This window comes from Salvelinus alpinus, chromosome 3 (assembly GCF_045679555.1).
Source record: "Salvelinus alpinus chromosome 3, SLU_Salpinus.1, whole genome shotgun sequence".
Lineage (NCBI taxonomy): Eukaryota > Metazoa > Chordata > Actinopteri > Salmoniformes > Salmonidae > Salvelinus > Salvelinus alpinus.
In genome coordinates, this window is record NC_092088.1 from 9,423,909 (window position 1) to 9,440,593 (window position 16,685).

The window sequence follows — 16,685 nt, forward strand, 5'->3', positions numbered from 1 at the left end:
AGTCAGATTTGATTTCACCCACCAAGTTTAGCCAGACTGAAGGATTATTAAATGTAAACATGTTGCGTTGTGAAAATGGTGAAACCAATAATGCACTGGACAAGGGTCTCTCAGTCCGTTCAACATGCTTTGTCAGCTTCCAGCTAGCACTTAAAGTTACTGTAGGTCTGTGTTTATGATGTCATTGATGGTGAAGGCAGCAGGTAAAGATGTAGGCTCTTAATTTGATCACTCTTTTGTTGGTGAAAATGTTCCTGCATAGCAGGAAATTCTAACTTGTAGGGTATTCGAGGTTTAAAAAGGCTTCTAAAGTTTGTAATTTCTACTTTAAAATGTCAGACTTGATTAGCCCTATCAAAAATGTTTATCAACCCCTACATAAAAATATCCATTAATTATAATCCACAAGATAATTCACGTTTCCTGTTGGTGCTGGATCATTTTCCTGGCATAGCAAACTGGCTCAAACTAAGATCCTACATCTGTAGGCCTACCTATCTAAATATATATATTTAATTTTTTTATTAAACTTTATTTAACTAGACAAGTCAGTTAAGAACAAATTCTTATTTACAATGACGGCCTACACCGGCCAAACCCTAACCAGGACGACGCTGGGCCAATTGTGCGCAGCCCTATGAGAGATATCCTTCATTGTCATGTACCATATAATGTTTAGCCTACTAAGGATAAAGTATGACCTGTGGGTTTAGAGTTCAGTGACTACCACTGGTCAGTAGTAGCCTATAATGTGAGATAGGCGGGCTTCTTATCAGTTGTTTTATAGATCAGCGAGCTGCGCATGCGCACTAGCTGCGCAGAAACCACTTCAATGAACACAAAGAAAAATATATTTTCGGAAAAAGAAGAAAATAGATCTTATCCAATGTGTAGCATACTCTATTATTATTATTGTACCCCTAATTAGAATATTCTTGTAGGGATTGGTGAGTTTTTTTTCTTGAGATAAGTTCTTGCATGCCTTTTCACGTGAAAGAGACTTTATAAGGAGTTCAGTCTTAGAAACCTCTGGCACTTTTAGAAGTGAAAATTAACGTAGAGGAATTATCGGTGTCCGACAATTATAGTAGCCATTAAAAAATGGCAGCATACACATTACCGGAGGGATTCTCCGATTTTGACATGTTTGCATTCGGTTCAGCTCTTCTTGTTGGGGGTAAGTGAAATATTTTATGCGAAATATGTTGAAATTAAAGTTGTTATTTATTTGCACTAGAGAAACGGCTGCCAGAGGATGGAGCCCTGTGGGCTTTTAAAGGGATCTTAAATGGATAGGCCTAAAGATTTTAAAGTCGGACAAAACAAAACGGATTTGGCCCGAGAAATGCTTTGAAGATTCTTCAAGCAATGACAGCAATTTGGCAACTTCAAATCATCCATGTATGTCAATGTGATATGTGCTATAATTGGAAGATTAGGTTTTGTAAGGTTGAAATGTGAAAGTGAAATAAAAGTATGTGTGCTTAAAATTCAACAATTTCAGACATATCCTATACGTGTAACTTAACTGAAATGTTAAACCTCCATTTAGTCTGTTTATACCATGGAATCTATCACAAGTTGTTTCCCTTGATGATTTCTCTCTTTCATGTGTTTGTTTTAGGTCTTCTTGGATTCTTCCTCAACGCCATTTCAATATTGGCCTATATTAGCGTAAAGCAAATGCGAACTCCCAGTAATTTCCTTGTGTTTAACCTGGCTGTGGCTGACATTATGCTCAATATAACCGGCCTGATCGCTGCTTACGCCAGCTTATTTCATAGGTATGAATTCTTGTCCTCTGACACTGCATTAACGCCTGTGGAGATTGCCTAATTTATGTGTACAATAGTTGTTGCAAAACATGCGTTTATGCATTGATCTAAAAGTGGTTTACAGAATGATTTGTGCCGACATCCTTTCTAGAGAGGCATTCAAGTAAGGCACATTTATCATGTATATCTGAGTAGCTATAATGGATATATGCTATACTACACAAAAGGGTGATTCCTCACGAAACCATGAAAAAAATGACAATTGTTTTTGCGTTTCATGAAATGTAATCCATATAAGGGTCCTTTGGAGGAAGCATTGTTGACATGTTTCTGACATTTGTAAAGCATAATTGCATTTTTTAAATAAAGTTGGAACATTTGTGACATTTTTGCCTTACCCAGGTCTCCTTTAAGACATAAAAAATGGGTGTCAAATGTAGCTTTGCCACTTGCTTTGTAATATGATAGTATTTTGATATCAAATAACATATTTTATAATTATTATTTTTTTGTTGGGGGGGTTAGGGCAAATTGTTCAACATATTGTTGAACATCGTATACTCTACGGGCATATACAAGTTCCAGAGGGATCTCTGCTAGTTTTAAAGTTATGACCCATTTTATACAGAGAAAATGGTAGAGTAGGCAATGTGACCAATCACAGCCCTCCTTTTATTTGTATAATTTCACATCCTGCAAATCACCAGTAGAGGGTGACAATTTTGAATCCATTTTCACATTCACTCTGTTGGTAATGCTTACAAATTGGATCCTAACTCTAAAAGTATCAGGGATCCCACTCTGGGACTTTGATATGCCTGTAGAGTATATTACACAAACAAATATATATAAAACAAAATGTGGCAAATCAAAAATAGATTTATATTTTTCAATATTGACAAATTAATGTACTTTTTAACAATCAAGCAGAACAAGAACAAGCAGCAAAGTTTCATATGACACCGATTTTTTGCTTTGCATGCAGCATCTACAGATGAAACAATATGGAGTCTTAAGGGACGAAAGGGTAAGGCCAAAATGTCACAAATATTCAAAATTCAATAAATTATTTCTCAATTATGCTCTAAGATACAAATGTCAAATATATGTCAACAATCCAACCTCCAAAGGAACCTTCTATGGATTAAATGATGTAAAAATCCCCCAAAATAATGGTCTTCTTTTGTTACGTGAGGAATCGCCCATAACTGTAATGTTGAACAATTGTTAATGTATGTGATCCTGACTTCATAGTTCAACTGTATAGAACCACAACCCAAAGCAGGTGTATTTTGATATAACAATTTGCAGCAATATGAGTCACCATGTTTATGCCTGATGGGAATAGAAACACTAAGGCTATGTTTACACAGGCAGCCCAATTCTGATATTTTGTCAATAGTTATTTTGACCAATCAGATCGATCTTTTGCAAATAATCAGGGAAAATATCAGAATTGGGCTGCCTGTGTAAACGCAGCCTAAATGTGCTCCTCTCTTGCCACCCTAGTCACTGGCCCTGGGGCCAAGACGGATGTAGCAACCACGCCTTCATGGGGATGACAGCAGTTCTGGCCTCTATCAGCTTCCTGGCTACCATCGCTTGGGACAGATATCACCAATATGTCACCAGTGAGTAGTATCCTACTGTACGGCGGCAGGTAGCCTAGTGGTTAGAGCGTTGGGCCAGTAACCGAGCTGACAAGGTAAAAATACGTCGTTCTGCCCCTGAGCAGGGCAGTTAACCCACTGTTCCTGTGGCAGACCCCCGCACCTCTCTGATTCAGAGGGGTTGGGTTAAATGTGGAAGATACATTTCAGTTGAATACATTCAGTTGTACAACTGACTAGGTATCCCCTTTCCCAGTATGTGTTCATGTCATTTACTATGTTATTGATTTAAAAAAATATTTATTGATGTACTATATACATCTACAAAGCTACAAACATACTCTTGCAAATTCCAATAAACTTATTAAATTCCAATAAACTTATTAAATTTTATTATGTTCCAGATCAGAAGCTGTTTTGGAGCACGGCCTGGACTATTTCTATCATAACCTGGGGTTTGGCTATCTTCTGGGCCGCCGTCCCTCTGATTGGTTGGGGAGTTTATGACTTTGAGCCCATGAGGACCTGCTGCACTCTAGACTACACCAAAGGAGACAAGTAGGCTACATTTATATTAAAATATAGGTTATTTAGCAGACAATCTTATCCAGAGCGACTTAGTCAGAAAATGAAATGTGCACACACCCTCATGTTCTCTCTCATCTGTGGTGCAGGGAATCCCAGACCTAAAGGTAATTTCATTGTAAAACAACAACTTCCTCACACACTGTTACCTTCTGCACGTGTTGATGTTTCAACCAGAGACCCTACAAGACTTTACAAAGTCTATAAAGATTGACTCCCAAATACCCTTCTGTTTAAACCAGCTGTTGACATCACTGTTTGGTTTAGTCAAATGTAAACAATGGAATACAGAAACTGAGATTTAAGACAATCTAGCAGATTACAACAAAAGAAGTCTCTTTACCCCAGTTGAAAACATGCAGCGTTTCACACACAGAGCGAGCACTGACAAAAACCTCTAATGGATTGGGATTATTCGTTTTGGACAAATAAAAACAAAGCTGTCTAGCAATGTCTCCCGCTGACTATGGTTGCAACATTCCCAGGTTTTCCATAAATCTCAGTTGAAGGATTCCCGGAATCAGGAGGGAATAAATCAGGAACTGCGGAATCCGCTAGGATTCCTGGAAAACCGGGGAATTTTTGGCAAATGACCAGAATTAGGAACCCTAGACGAGTGAGGATGCCCCATGTATAAAGATGCACAGTATAATACAGTATATGTCGTTACATCGTCTGTGTTCATCTCCATTCAACAGGGACTACATTACCTATATGGGGGCCCTGACTGTCTTCTACCTTATCTTCCCTGCTTATGTCATGAAGTCCAACTACGACGCCATTCATGCATACTTCAAGAAGATCCACAAGCACAGGGTAAACCCTCTAACATTCTACCGTTTGAACATTTGAATGTTCTTTGAACATATTACAACGCATTTTAACAATACCATTAATCTTTGTCTTAACAGAAATACCTTATTTACATAAGAATTCAGACCCTTTGCTATGAGACTCAAAGTTGAGCTCAGGTGCATCCTGTTTCCATTGTCACTATGTTCTGTGTGGGGGTACATAACAGTCACTATGTTCTGTGTGGGGGTACATAACAGTCACTATGTTCTGTGTGGGGGTACATAACAGTCACTATGTTCTGTGTGGGGGTACATAACAGTCACTATGTTCTGTGTGGGGGTACATAACAGTCACTATCTTCTGCTCTTTTATACATTATGTGATGCTGATATGTTATTGTGTGACTTAAAAGCCAGAAAAGTCTAAACAGGATTAAAGTACGGGTAAGTGTAGGGGTTAGGGTTTATGGTAGGGACATCCCAAAGATTCCAGATAGCACTAACCCTTAAAAGTCCCATTCAATAAAATTGATTGACTGTCCTTGTATTCCAGTGGAACACCAGTTTACCACTGAGGGTTCTGTTGTTCTGCTGGGGACCCTACGAAATCATGTGTATCTACGCCTGCTTTGGCAACGCCAGACTGGTCTCTCCAAAGCTGAGAATGGTGAGCAGTTCTTCTTCTACCTTTTTCCCTTTTATTCTATTTTTTTGGTCTTTTTTTGTCTTCCTTTCTCTCTGTGCTTGATAATTCTTTAGTTCAATGAAATTTGAATGGAGATTGTTTTATTTAAATCTTTTAACAAGAAAACATCTTTATTAATTTCCTAGTTGCTTCCTGTTTTGGCGAAAACGAACCCTATTTTCAACGCGTGGCTCTATTCCTTTGGGAACGAGTTCTACAGAGGAGGGGTGTGGCAGTTCCTGACTGGCCAGAAGTTTACTGAGCCGGTCGTTGTGAAGTTAAAAGGAAGATAAAGGAAGTTTTCCATTCTGACATTCTAATTCTATGGTTACACTACTGTACAGGCCATGGAATTAGAATGTTCCATTCTGACATTCTAATTCTATGGTTACACTACTGTACAGACCATGGAATTAGAATGTTCCATTCTCACATTCTAATTCTATGGTACAGGCTATATCCAAACAACATCATCATCATGCACTCTCATTGCAGTAGGTTTCACATTGGAAGAATGGTATTTGTACAAGGTGGTGAACTTAATGTTAATTGTTTATTTAGCTGGCTTGGGAAACCATGGGTCCAATGTAGCTTGTCAATAGCGGTATGGTGGCTGACTCTCCATTCAAATAGACTTTGGGGAGAAGCACCTGTGATTAGATTGAATGATGTCTCATGATTGACTAGACAAAGGACACTCAGTGACCTACGTTGTAATACAAATACCACAGTGCTCTTAATGCCATGTTCATGCTGAGTGATTTGAAGGTAATACAACCAGAGATCAACTTAAAAGTGGACCAAACTTAAGGTTCAAGTCATGTTAATGTAATACAGTTTTTTTTTAATAGCCAATAGCTTTACTTCTAGAAGTCTCCCTGATGTATCCCTCCAAGCACTGTAATAAACACAGCAAGGTATTCTGCCATGCAGCCGCTCTTCAATCTGACTCCACTGACCTTACCTGGAAATGGTGTGATTCTCAGCATGCCGCTGTAACTGTACAGCTGTAAAAGGATGAGTCTTCAAAAAAGAGCTATACTCTACCACACCTGGGTTCAAATACTATTTGAAATCTATAAAATACTTTAACCGTTTACTTTAGCCTGCCTGGAGTGCCAGATGGGTGGGGTATACAGTTTTATGCTAAGGCAAGCTCAATCAAGCCAGGATAAAGTATTGGAAATTATTTCATATAGTAACTGAACCCAGGTGTCTTTCAGCCAAGACATTTCATGCTATGGAGGTTGTTGTATAGTTGTGACCAAGAAGATTTATTGGGTCACTTTTGGTTCCTTACACTAAGATACTTAGTGTGGAGGCAGATCTATTCTGTGTAGATACTTAGTGTGGAGGCAGAACTAAAAGAAGCAGGATCATCCCTTTAAAGGAAGTGGAGAAAACCACACAACACTGAATCCCACGGAGGAAGTTTGTGAATGACCAATTCTCCCCAAGTTACGTAGTCTTACATTACATTACATCCCCATATAGTCTGGAGTAAACTAGATTTAACCTAATAATGTTTGGTGTATTGAATGTGTTTTTTGTTCTATTATAATAATATAATATGCCATTTAGCAGACGGATTGACAGTCTGACAGTGCATATATATATTTTTTAACGTATTTGTACGTTCAAACCGTAATCTTAGACTATCACATTGTGTCACGTTGTGTCGTTTTAACTTCGTCTATCTTTGTGTAGCAGACGCTGGCATGCATAACCTTAACGTAAAATACAGTTAATCTACTCCTTTGCAGTTGTTTGCAATGTTGTCTTTCTCAGTTTTGTCTCTACTCCCAATCATGTGCTCTGGTCCCAGGCGAGGTAAGCGTGGCAGACATCAAAACAGTGGCGTAACGCGCCAGCGCCTGTCACTGTGTCGTCTGAGCTGCTTAACATGGAGTCTCCAGTCCTGAAATAAACCTTTAACGAGTGGAGTGAACTAATGCAGCTAAGTCCTGACACAGTAATCCTGTGTGGCACAGCACCAGGGCCTGTCAGAGCCACTTCACTGTGTGGCACAGCACCAGGGCCTGTCACAGTAATCCTGTGTGGCACAGCACCAGGGCCTGTAAGAGCCACTTCACTGTGTGGCACAGCACCAGGGCCTGTCAGAGCCACTTCACTGTGTGGCACAGCACCAGGGCCTGTCACAGTAATCCTGTGTGGCACAGCACCAGGGCCTGTCACAGTAATCCTGTGTGGCACAGCACCAGGGCCTGTCAGAGCCACTTCACTGTGTGGCACAGCACCAGGGCCTGTCACAGTAATCCTGTGTGGCACAGCACCAGGGCCTGTCACAGTAATCCTGTGTGGCACAGCACCAGGGCCTGTCACAGTAATCCTGTGTGGCACAGCACCAGGGCCTGTCAGAGCCACTTCACTGTGTGGCACAGCACCAGGGCCTGTCAGAGCCGCCTGTCACAGTAATCCTGTGTGGCACAGCACCAGGGCCTGTCAGAGCCACTTCACCCAATCAGCAGGGGTGTTGCAAATGGTAACCTATTCCCTATATAGTGCACTACTATGAACCAAGACCTAATGGCAACCCATTCCCTATATAGTGCACTACAACAGAGTGGGGAATAGAGTGTCATTTGAGACGCAAACTGCAAATAGACAACAGCCTTCCTCCGGGGGAGGAGTCGGCTTCCTCTTAACTCACCTGGATGTTACAGGTTGTCAGGTTCAGAGAACCCTGTTGACCAATCAAAAGGACCTGGATGTTACAGGTTGTCAGGTTCAGAGAACCCTGTTGACCAATCAAAAGGACCTGGATGTTACAGGTTGTCAGGTTCAGAGAACCCTGTTGACCAATCAAAAGGACCTGGATGTTACAGGTTGTCAGGTTCAGAGAACCCTGTTGACCAATCAAAAGGACCTGGATGTTACAGCTTGTCAGGTTCAGAGAACCCTGTTGACCAATCAAAAGGACCTGGATGTTACTGTACTCTAAGAAAGTGATTACTACACACCATCATTATAGTATGTTTTAGGAGGGTTGACAGAATGATGTAACCAACCATTTATTTTTATACAAATTGGGCAACTTCTTGTAATTTCCTGAAATGTATGCAAAATACAGTTCTGAGATCATTTTTAGTGAGAGCAGAGTTGGTGGTAATGACAGAATGCCAACTAGTTCTGGATAAATCTGGATAAATCAATAACTTTTTCTCCTTTTTTTTTTAGCTCGATGTGGAGTTTTTTTTTTTAAATGTAGAGATAAATTAGATCAATCCTGAACTGTGAGATGTAGTAGGGAGTTGTAATTTCCAACAGGCCAACATTGTACATAGTTTACCGCAGAAAATTTGGTAATTAACTACAATGACTATAATCCATTGCGCGCCCCGCTGAGAGAAGAGAGAATGCACCGATCGAGGGATGGAAAGTTTAGCGAGCCTGAAAATACATGATCTTAGATATTCAGCAGTCATAATAAAAGTATGCCATATTTACTTTGAAGAAATACTAAAATAGTGATTTTGTCAAACAGCATAGGCAGTAACTCTAGTAACTCTATAGAGATGAGATGTTGACTTGGAATGAAATAATTAAGGCTTCAAATATAACACATTTGTTGAAAAAAAGGGGTGGTTCCTTAAGAGGTTTAAAGTAATGTGACTGCTATTAATTGTTTTATTCTGTGTTACAGCATTCAACCCACGTAATGCATAGCACATTTAAAAATAAAAAAATAGAAACTGAAAAACGTGATGCTTTTTTAATAATCGAACCGAAACCGACCTCAAAAAGGACTACTCGCTCAGTACTAGCTACAGCATAATCTATTTAACAGATGAGATGGTACGCCAAACTAGACAATGTGAAGGAAGTGTCCGAAATGGCACCCTAAATTATACCCTAAATGGCCCCCTATTCCCTATGTAGAGCACTACTTTTGACCAGAGCCCTATGGTAGGGACTAGGGGGTCATTTGGGATGAAGTCTGAGGGGTTCATGAACTGACATTAACATGCTTCGAAGAACTCAAACACAATCGGTAACTGCCTGGTACAGTACACAATGCTAACTACAGATGTAGGATCTTAATTTGATCACCCGGATGTTGCAGGAAATTTCCTGCACAACAGGAATTTCCTGTTGCTGACATGGCATGCTATTCACTATATAGTGCCCTACATTTGGCTACAGTAGAACTTGATACCATTAGCTGGGAGGGGTGTAGAATGTCATTGTATGCTGTAGCATTAAGATTTCCCTTCATTGGAACTAAGGGGCCTGAACCATGAAAAACAGCCCAAGACCATTATTCCTCCTCCACCAAACTTTACAGTTGGCACTATGCATTCTGGCAGATAGCGTGCTCAGATTCTTCCGTCGGACTGCCAGATGGTGAAGCGTGATTCATCACTCCAGAGTCCAATGGTAGCGAGCTTTACACCACTCCAGCTGACGCTTGGCATTGCGCATGGTGATCTTTGGCTTGTGTGCGGCTGCTTGGCCATGGAAACCGTTTTAATGAAGCTCCCGACAAACAGTTCTTGTGCTGATGTTGCTTCCAGAGGCAGTTTGGAACTCAGTAGTGAGTGTTGCAACCGAGGACAGACGATTTTTACGCGCTTCAGCATTTCCTGTTCTGTGAGCTTGTGTGTTCTACCACTTCACGGCTGAGCTGTTGTTGCTCCTAGACCTTTCCACTTCACAATAACAGCATTTACAGTTGACAGGGGAAACTCTAGAGGGGAGAAATTTGACAAACTGACTTGTTGGAAAGGTGGCGTCCTATGAAGGTGCCACAAAGTGACTGAGCTCTTCAGTAAGGCCATTCTACTGCCAGTGTTTGTCTATGGAGATTGCATGGCTGTGTGCTCGACATGGAAATAGCTGTCCTAGTATTCAGCCTACAGTAGCAGCCAAAGTTTGGTGTTCAATGTAGGCCTACATTCCATGAGACTTTTGGGGAAAAAAACATGCAGGGCTTTACATTAACCTGTTTATCTACTTGTCCTTCAGACATGGAGGTGACTGAACATGGTGTTATGTTGTTTGATGCAAGAAACCACTTTACAAAATAAAATGCATTATTATTCCCGTACCATTATTACAGAGAATCAGACAAATTATGCTTCCCTCTGCCTATTGGCTACCTAGCTTATTCAAGCCTGTCTCAAAATACAACACTGCCCCTTTAAAACATAAAAAAGCTCTTTACCTGACTTGGTTTTCAAAGATGTCTAGAAAAAAATCCCTCCCCTATTGCTGACTACAAATAATTTTTTAACTGGGATAATAACTCACTAACTAGTAAAGGATACGAACAACGTGTGCAGACGTGGCTACATGCAGCTCTTGATCACATAACCTTTCGCATGTGGATTCAAATTTTCACACGAGATTTCTGCAAACCAAAAGGAGTCATTCTGATACACAGTGCTTTTAACATACATATTTGACAACATTGTGTGTATTTATAGAGTAATTCATGTTCAACATGTTGTTACCTGGGATTTGAACTAATAACCTGTTGGTTCACAGCATTCCAATCTTCCTGCTCCGCCACAATGTCTGTTGTCGGTAACTGATTTCACCTGTATTCCTACACTTTGGGCATCAACGTAAATCTCAGCTTTGTTAAAAACGATTATATTTATCATAGTGATTCAGGGGTAACATTAAAATAATATACAGAATCACTCAAATGACTGAAATAAGTAAATGAAATCAATGATGAGAGAATAGTCAGATTAACTGATGTCTATAATAGCAGTGCAGATGACGCTCTTTTGATAAGTGCAGAGATGTCTTATAGGTAATGAAAGTTTAAGGAAACACTGCTGACTTTGTGGCGTAGCAGAATGATCAGTCTACTTCCAATCCAGTGGTTCTGAGTTCAAATCCCAGGTGGGGTCATCCCTTTAGCTGAACAGCAATAACACATGGAATTGCACATTTGAAAAAGTGATCACATGTGAAGTGTTCCAAAAACAAGTTTTCCACATGTGAAGTGTTCCAAAAACATGTGAAATCATTTGGTTCAACATGTGATAACATGAAACTACACTGTTAGCCATTAGTGTTTATTTTGTGGTAAATTGTACATTTATTTTACGGTACATTTCTACAGTAATAGGATACTCTATTAGTGTTTTGTAGTTTATTTACTGTCAATAGCAATGCACTTAGGTACTTTTTGTCCCGTCAAGAATACATTTTTGCACGTTGCTAAAAGTTGCCCAGAATCAAGTCAATAAGTGTGCGATTATCTGACAGCAACTAAAAAGTAGTAGTGCTCAGGGACACTAGACATTAAGGCCTAGATTCAACACGCGATAGCCGACACCCGCATAGCTGGTGTTTTGACTGTGTCAGAGGCGTAACTGCATTAGAGCTGTCGAATCGGGGAGTTCATGTGGTCATCATCAGGAAGCCACGCCACTTCTACTCAGAACGAGAACGTGTAGGCTATATTGAAATAATGACACTCAAATTGAAAATCATTCCACAAAATTATGAGGATTTCTATCAGCCTAATTGAGGTGTAGATTACATCTCCTGTTCCAGCTTGTAAACAAGGCTACATGGTATCTCTCTTAATGCAATTCTGTGCAGCCAATGGCAATTTCCGCTTCAGGTATAAGGCCGGAAGACGTTTTGTGGATTTGACAGCTCTGATGCAGTTCCTCATCTTACACTGGCAAAATAATGGCTTTGCAGGTGTCCACTAGCATGGAGCTGATAGACTCTAGCACAAAGTGGGATTAAACGCTCTCGGGATTTGAACTTGCAACCTTTCAGTCTGGACTGTATTAATGTCTCAGCGACAAAATGCTTATTTGTTTCCAAGAAGGAAAAAAAACACACACAGAGAAAAAAGAGAGCATGGTTACAGTATAGCGTTTTTTCACTGGTCAAGGTACACACGAGGTACACATAGGAACTCAAATAGTACTGGTCGGTACCTTTTAGGGTACATGTGCGCATAATCTAGTATAATAGTAAATTTGTCTACCGAATATATTAAATATACAGCTGCATTTGTAACCATGTAGGAGGTGGGAATTTACCAGTTGTGAAATCGTAAATACCAGTTGGATGCGTTAACATTTGAAGTATTACAATAACATTATGACTAGCAATAAATGGAATATTGTATGGTTCTTTGGTATCACATTGATATATAATCTCAGCAAAAAAGGAAACGTCCTCTCACTGTCAACTGCGTTTATTTTCAGCAAACTTAACATTTGTAAATATTTGTATGAACATAACAAGATTCAACAACTGAGACATAAACTGAACAAGTTCCACAGACATGTGACTAACAGAAATGGAATAATGTGTCCCTGAACAAAGAGAGGGTCAAAATCAAAAGTAACAGTCAGTATCTGGTGTGGCCACCAGCTGCATTAAGTACTGCAGTGCAGCTCCTCCTCATGGATTGCACCAGATTTGCCAGTTCTTGCTGTGAGATGTTACCCCTCTCTTCCACCAAGGTACCTGCAAGTTCCCGGACATTTCTGGGGGGAATGGCCCTAGCCTCACCCTCCGATCCAACAGGTCCCAGACGTGCTCAATGGGATTGAGATCCGGGCTCTTCGCTGGCCATGGCAGAACACTGATATTCTTGTCTTGCAGGAAATCACACACAGAACGAGCAGTATGGCTGGTGGCATTTTCATGTTGGAGGGTCATGTCAGGATGAGCCTACAGGAAGGGTACCACATGAGGGAGGAGGATGTCTTCCCTGTAACGCACAGCGTTGAGATTGCCTGCAATAACAACAAGCTCAGTCTGATGATGATGTGACACCGCACCAGACCATGACGGACCCTCCACCTCCAAATCGATCCCGCTCCAGAGTACAGGCCTCGGTGTAACGCTCATTCTTTCGACGATAAACGCGAATCCGACCATCACCTTTGGTGAGACAAAATTGCCACTCGTCAGTGGAGAGCACTTTTTGCCAGTCCTGTCTGGTCCAGCAACGGTGGGTTTGTACCCATAGGCGACGTTGTTGCCGGTGATATCTGGTGAGGACCTGCCTTACAACAGGCCTACAAGCCCTCAGTCCAGCCTCTCTCAGCCTATTGCAGACAGTCTGATCACTGATGGAGGGATTGTGCGTTCCTGGTGTAACTCAGGCAGTTGTTGTTGCCATCCTGTACCTGTCCCGCAGGTATAATGTTCGGATGTACCGATCCTGTGCAGGTGTTGTTACATGTGGTCTGCCACTGCGAGGACGATCAGCTGTCCGTCCTGTCTCCCTGTAGCGCTGTCTTAGGCATCTCACAGTACGGACATTGCAATTTATTGCCCTGGCCACATCTGCAGTCCTCATGCCTCCTTGCAGCATGCCTAAGGCATGTTCACACAGATGAGCAGGGTCCCTGGGCATCTTTCTTTTGGTGTTTTTCAGAGTCAGTAGAAAGGCCTCTTTAGTGTCCTAAGTTTTCATAACTGTGACCTTAATTGCCTACCGTCTGTAAGCTGTTAGTGTCTTAACGACCGTTCCACAGGTGCATGTTCATTAATTGTTTATGGTTCACTGAACAAGCATGGGAAACACTGTTTAAACCCTTTGCAATGAAGATCTGTGAAGTTATTTGGATTTTTACGAATTATCTTTGAAAGACAGGGTCCTGAAAAAGGGACGTTTCTTTTTTTGCTGAGTTTATGTCTGGCCTTTAACAACGCTGAGTAACTGGCAGACTACAGGCCTCTTCTTCGCTGAACTTTAACGGCGGTTGGCATCCAAGAAATGTTGCATTACCACCACCTACTAGACTGGAGTATAACTCCCTTATAGTTTGCTTTAAAAAATACACAATTATAATAATAAATAAATACCCTACCATCTAACACTACACTCACAAAAAAAATAAAAAAGAATACTTCACTATTTAAATCTATTTAGTCCTACCTCAGGCCAACAGCCTGAAAGGATGGGATACCACCACTTAATGCATCCTATAACTCTTCTGATGTCAAGTCTCGCACACCCAAATACATCTCAGCATCTCCCACCACAACCTCCATTTTCTGAGATTTATGTTTCATCCCTGCAGTACAGCTGATAACCATTGGTATAAATGCCAAAAATCCAATCTTACTGAAACATATATCACTCGTATATCAGATCTACTCACACCACTCCTCTCAGTATCCCTCCCTCTGTACTGGTATAGGTCTACTAGTCGCACCACTCCTCTCAGTATCTCTCCCTCTGTACTGGTATAGATCTACTAGTCACACCACTCCTCTCAGTATCCCTCCCTCTGTACTGGTACAGATCTACTAGTCACACCACTCCTCTCAGTATCCCTCCCTCTGTACTGGTACAGATCTACTAGTCACACCACTCCTCTCAGTATCCCTCCCTCTGTACTGGTATAGATCTACTAGTCACACCACTCCTTTCAGTATCCCTCCCCCTTGACCCATCTTCCTCTACTTTCTTCACTACTCTAACCCTGGAAATCTCAAACTGCCTTTCTCGCACCCGACATTTCTGATCCCCTGCCCCATGGGCACCTCTACAATTGACACATTCCACTACTTTCCCCAATGCTACACATTCCTTTGTCTCATGCCCTTCTGCACCCTTCTCACACCTACAGTAGGAACCTCCCTCCTACACACTGCTGCCACATGTCCATAAGCTTGACACCTGTAACAACGTAATGTAATCGGCACAAGAGCTCGTACAGGTTAACTTATATATCCTAACATCACTTTTTCAGGCAAAGACTCAACATCAAAGCTCAAAAGAACAGACAATGACTCTTCTGTTTCTCCACTCAAGCCACCCAGTCTGCGTCGCATCAAACGACGAGCATCACAAACACCGGGAATCTTCCCCTTCAGTTGGTCAGCTTCACATTTACCGCTACCCCAGTAATCACTCCTTTCAATGACGCCCTTTTCTTGAGAGCAAAACGATTCACATCTCTTGCCCCCATTCGTTTAACACTGAGTGCCTGCTCCCTCTGACCAGCAGAAACACAAACAATTATCACAAGACCACTTCTGGTTACCCTCACCGATTCCACAGCACCCAACTCTCTTTTCACCCACCCTGAAACCTCAAATGGCAAGGGTCCACTTTATCCCAAAACTTTACTCCTACTGTCACAGACTCATCTTTATCCTGACCCTCGGGCTCCGAGAACTTCACCACACCTACCACCTCGGATTCTTCGCCCTCATTCACTTCCATTTCTCCACCTGTCTTCAACTCACTCTGCTTACACTTTCTATCATTCTTCTTTAACCCCTTTGGGATGTAACGCTCAACAATGCATCCCACATGTTAAAAAATGATATATAATTACAAGCTTGGTGTTTATGAACAGACCAGATTAACTGGGATGACATTCCCTCTTATAGGAGACCAACAAGAGCTAGCTGAAAGCCACACCTCGAATAAGCCACGCCTGCAATCTTCTGATAGGCTGAGTCTGTTACAATATGCTGCCAATCAGCAAGTGATGTCAACAGAAGAGTCAGTGAAGGCACAGTATGTTACTGGCACCATTGCTAGTGGCACCACGTGTTCTATAGGTTACTGGCACCATTGCTAGTGGCACCAAGTGTCCTGTAGGTTACTGGCACCATTGCTAGTGGCACCAAGTGTCCTGTAGGTTACTGGCACCATTGCTAGTGGCACCAAGTGTTCTATAGGTTACTGGCACCATTGCTAGTGGCACCAAGTGTCCTGTAGGTTACTGGCACCATTGCTAGTGGCACCAAGTGTCCTGTAGGTTACTGGCACCATTGCTAGTGGCACCAAGTGTTCTGTAGGTTACTGGCACCATTGCTAGTGGCACCAAGTGTTTTATAGGTCACTGGCAAGATTGTAAGAGGCAGCGAATGTCCTGTAGGTTATTAGCAACATTTAGCCAGTAAGTTATTGTTACTTTTACAATAACTTACTGGCAAGTAGCTTCCAGTAAAGAAATAACACATTCACAGCTTCGAGCAACACATTTTCCATAAAATTATTGGAAAATGCATAATCACAGCATTACTAACACATTCTCTTAATTTACAGAACAGACCATGTGAACTAAGTACTCCATTTGTGCTGGCATAGCTATCAAATACTTAAACTCCCACAACACTTCTACAGACAGTTGGTAAAAATAGACATGTATGTAACCACGCCGCCAAATATGCTAATGAGCCCCACATATCAAAGAGTAATTATATATAATTGTAATATAATAATAATTTAATGATCTTAAATTACATTCAAAATGTCCCA

The 16,685-nt window shown here is 41.2% G+C and overlaps 1 protein-coding gene across 3 annotated transcripts in view; it reads left to right on the forward strand.

The window, feature by feature from the left end:
- Positions 1–777: 777 nt before the first annotated feature.
- The window catches only part of LOC139569999 (RPE-retinal G protein-coupled receptor-like), a 32,660-nt gene continuing 16,752 nt past the window's right edge, over positions 778–16,685 (forward strand). Inside the window, exons 1-6 of one of the 3 annotated variants that reach the window (XM_071391419.1) lie at positions 778–947; positions 1,625–1,784; positions 3,285–3,406; positions 3,790–3,943; positions 4,669–4,786; positions 5,318–5,431. In XM_071391419.1, the coding sequence (XP_071247520.1) occupies positions 1,684–1,784; positions 3,285–3,406; positions 3,790–3,943; positions 4,669–4,786; positions 5,318–5,431 (609 nt within the window). In that variant the 5' untranslated portion in view covers positions 778–947; positions 1,625–1,683. Of the gene's footprint in view, positions 1,178–1,237; positions 1,402–1,624; positions 1,785–3,284; positions 3,407–3,789; positions 3,944–4,668; positions 4,787–5,317; positions 5,432–16,685 lie in introns of those variants that run through there. The other 2 variants (XM_071391418.1, XM_071391420.1) reach the window with 2 other exon arrangements.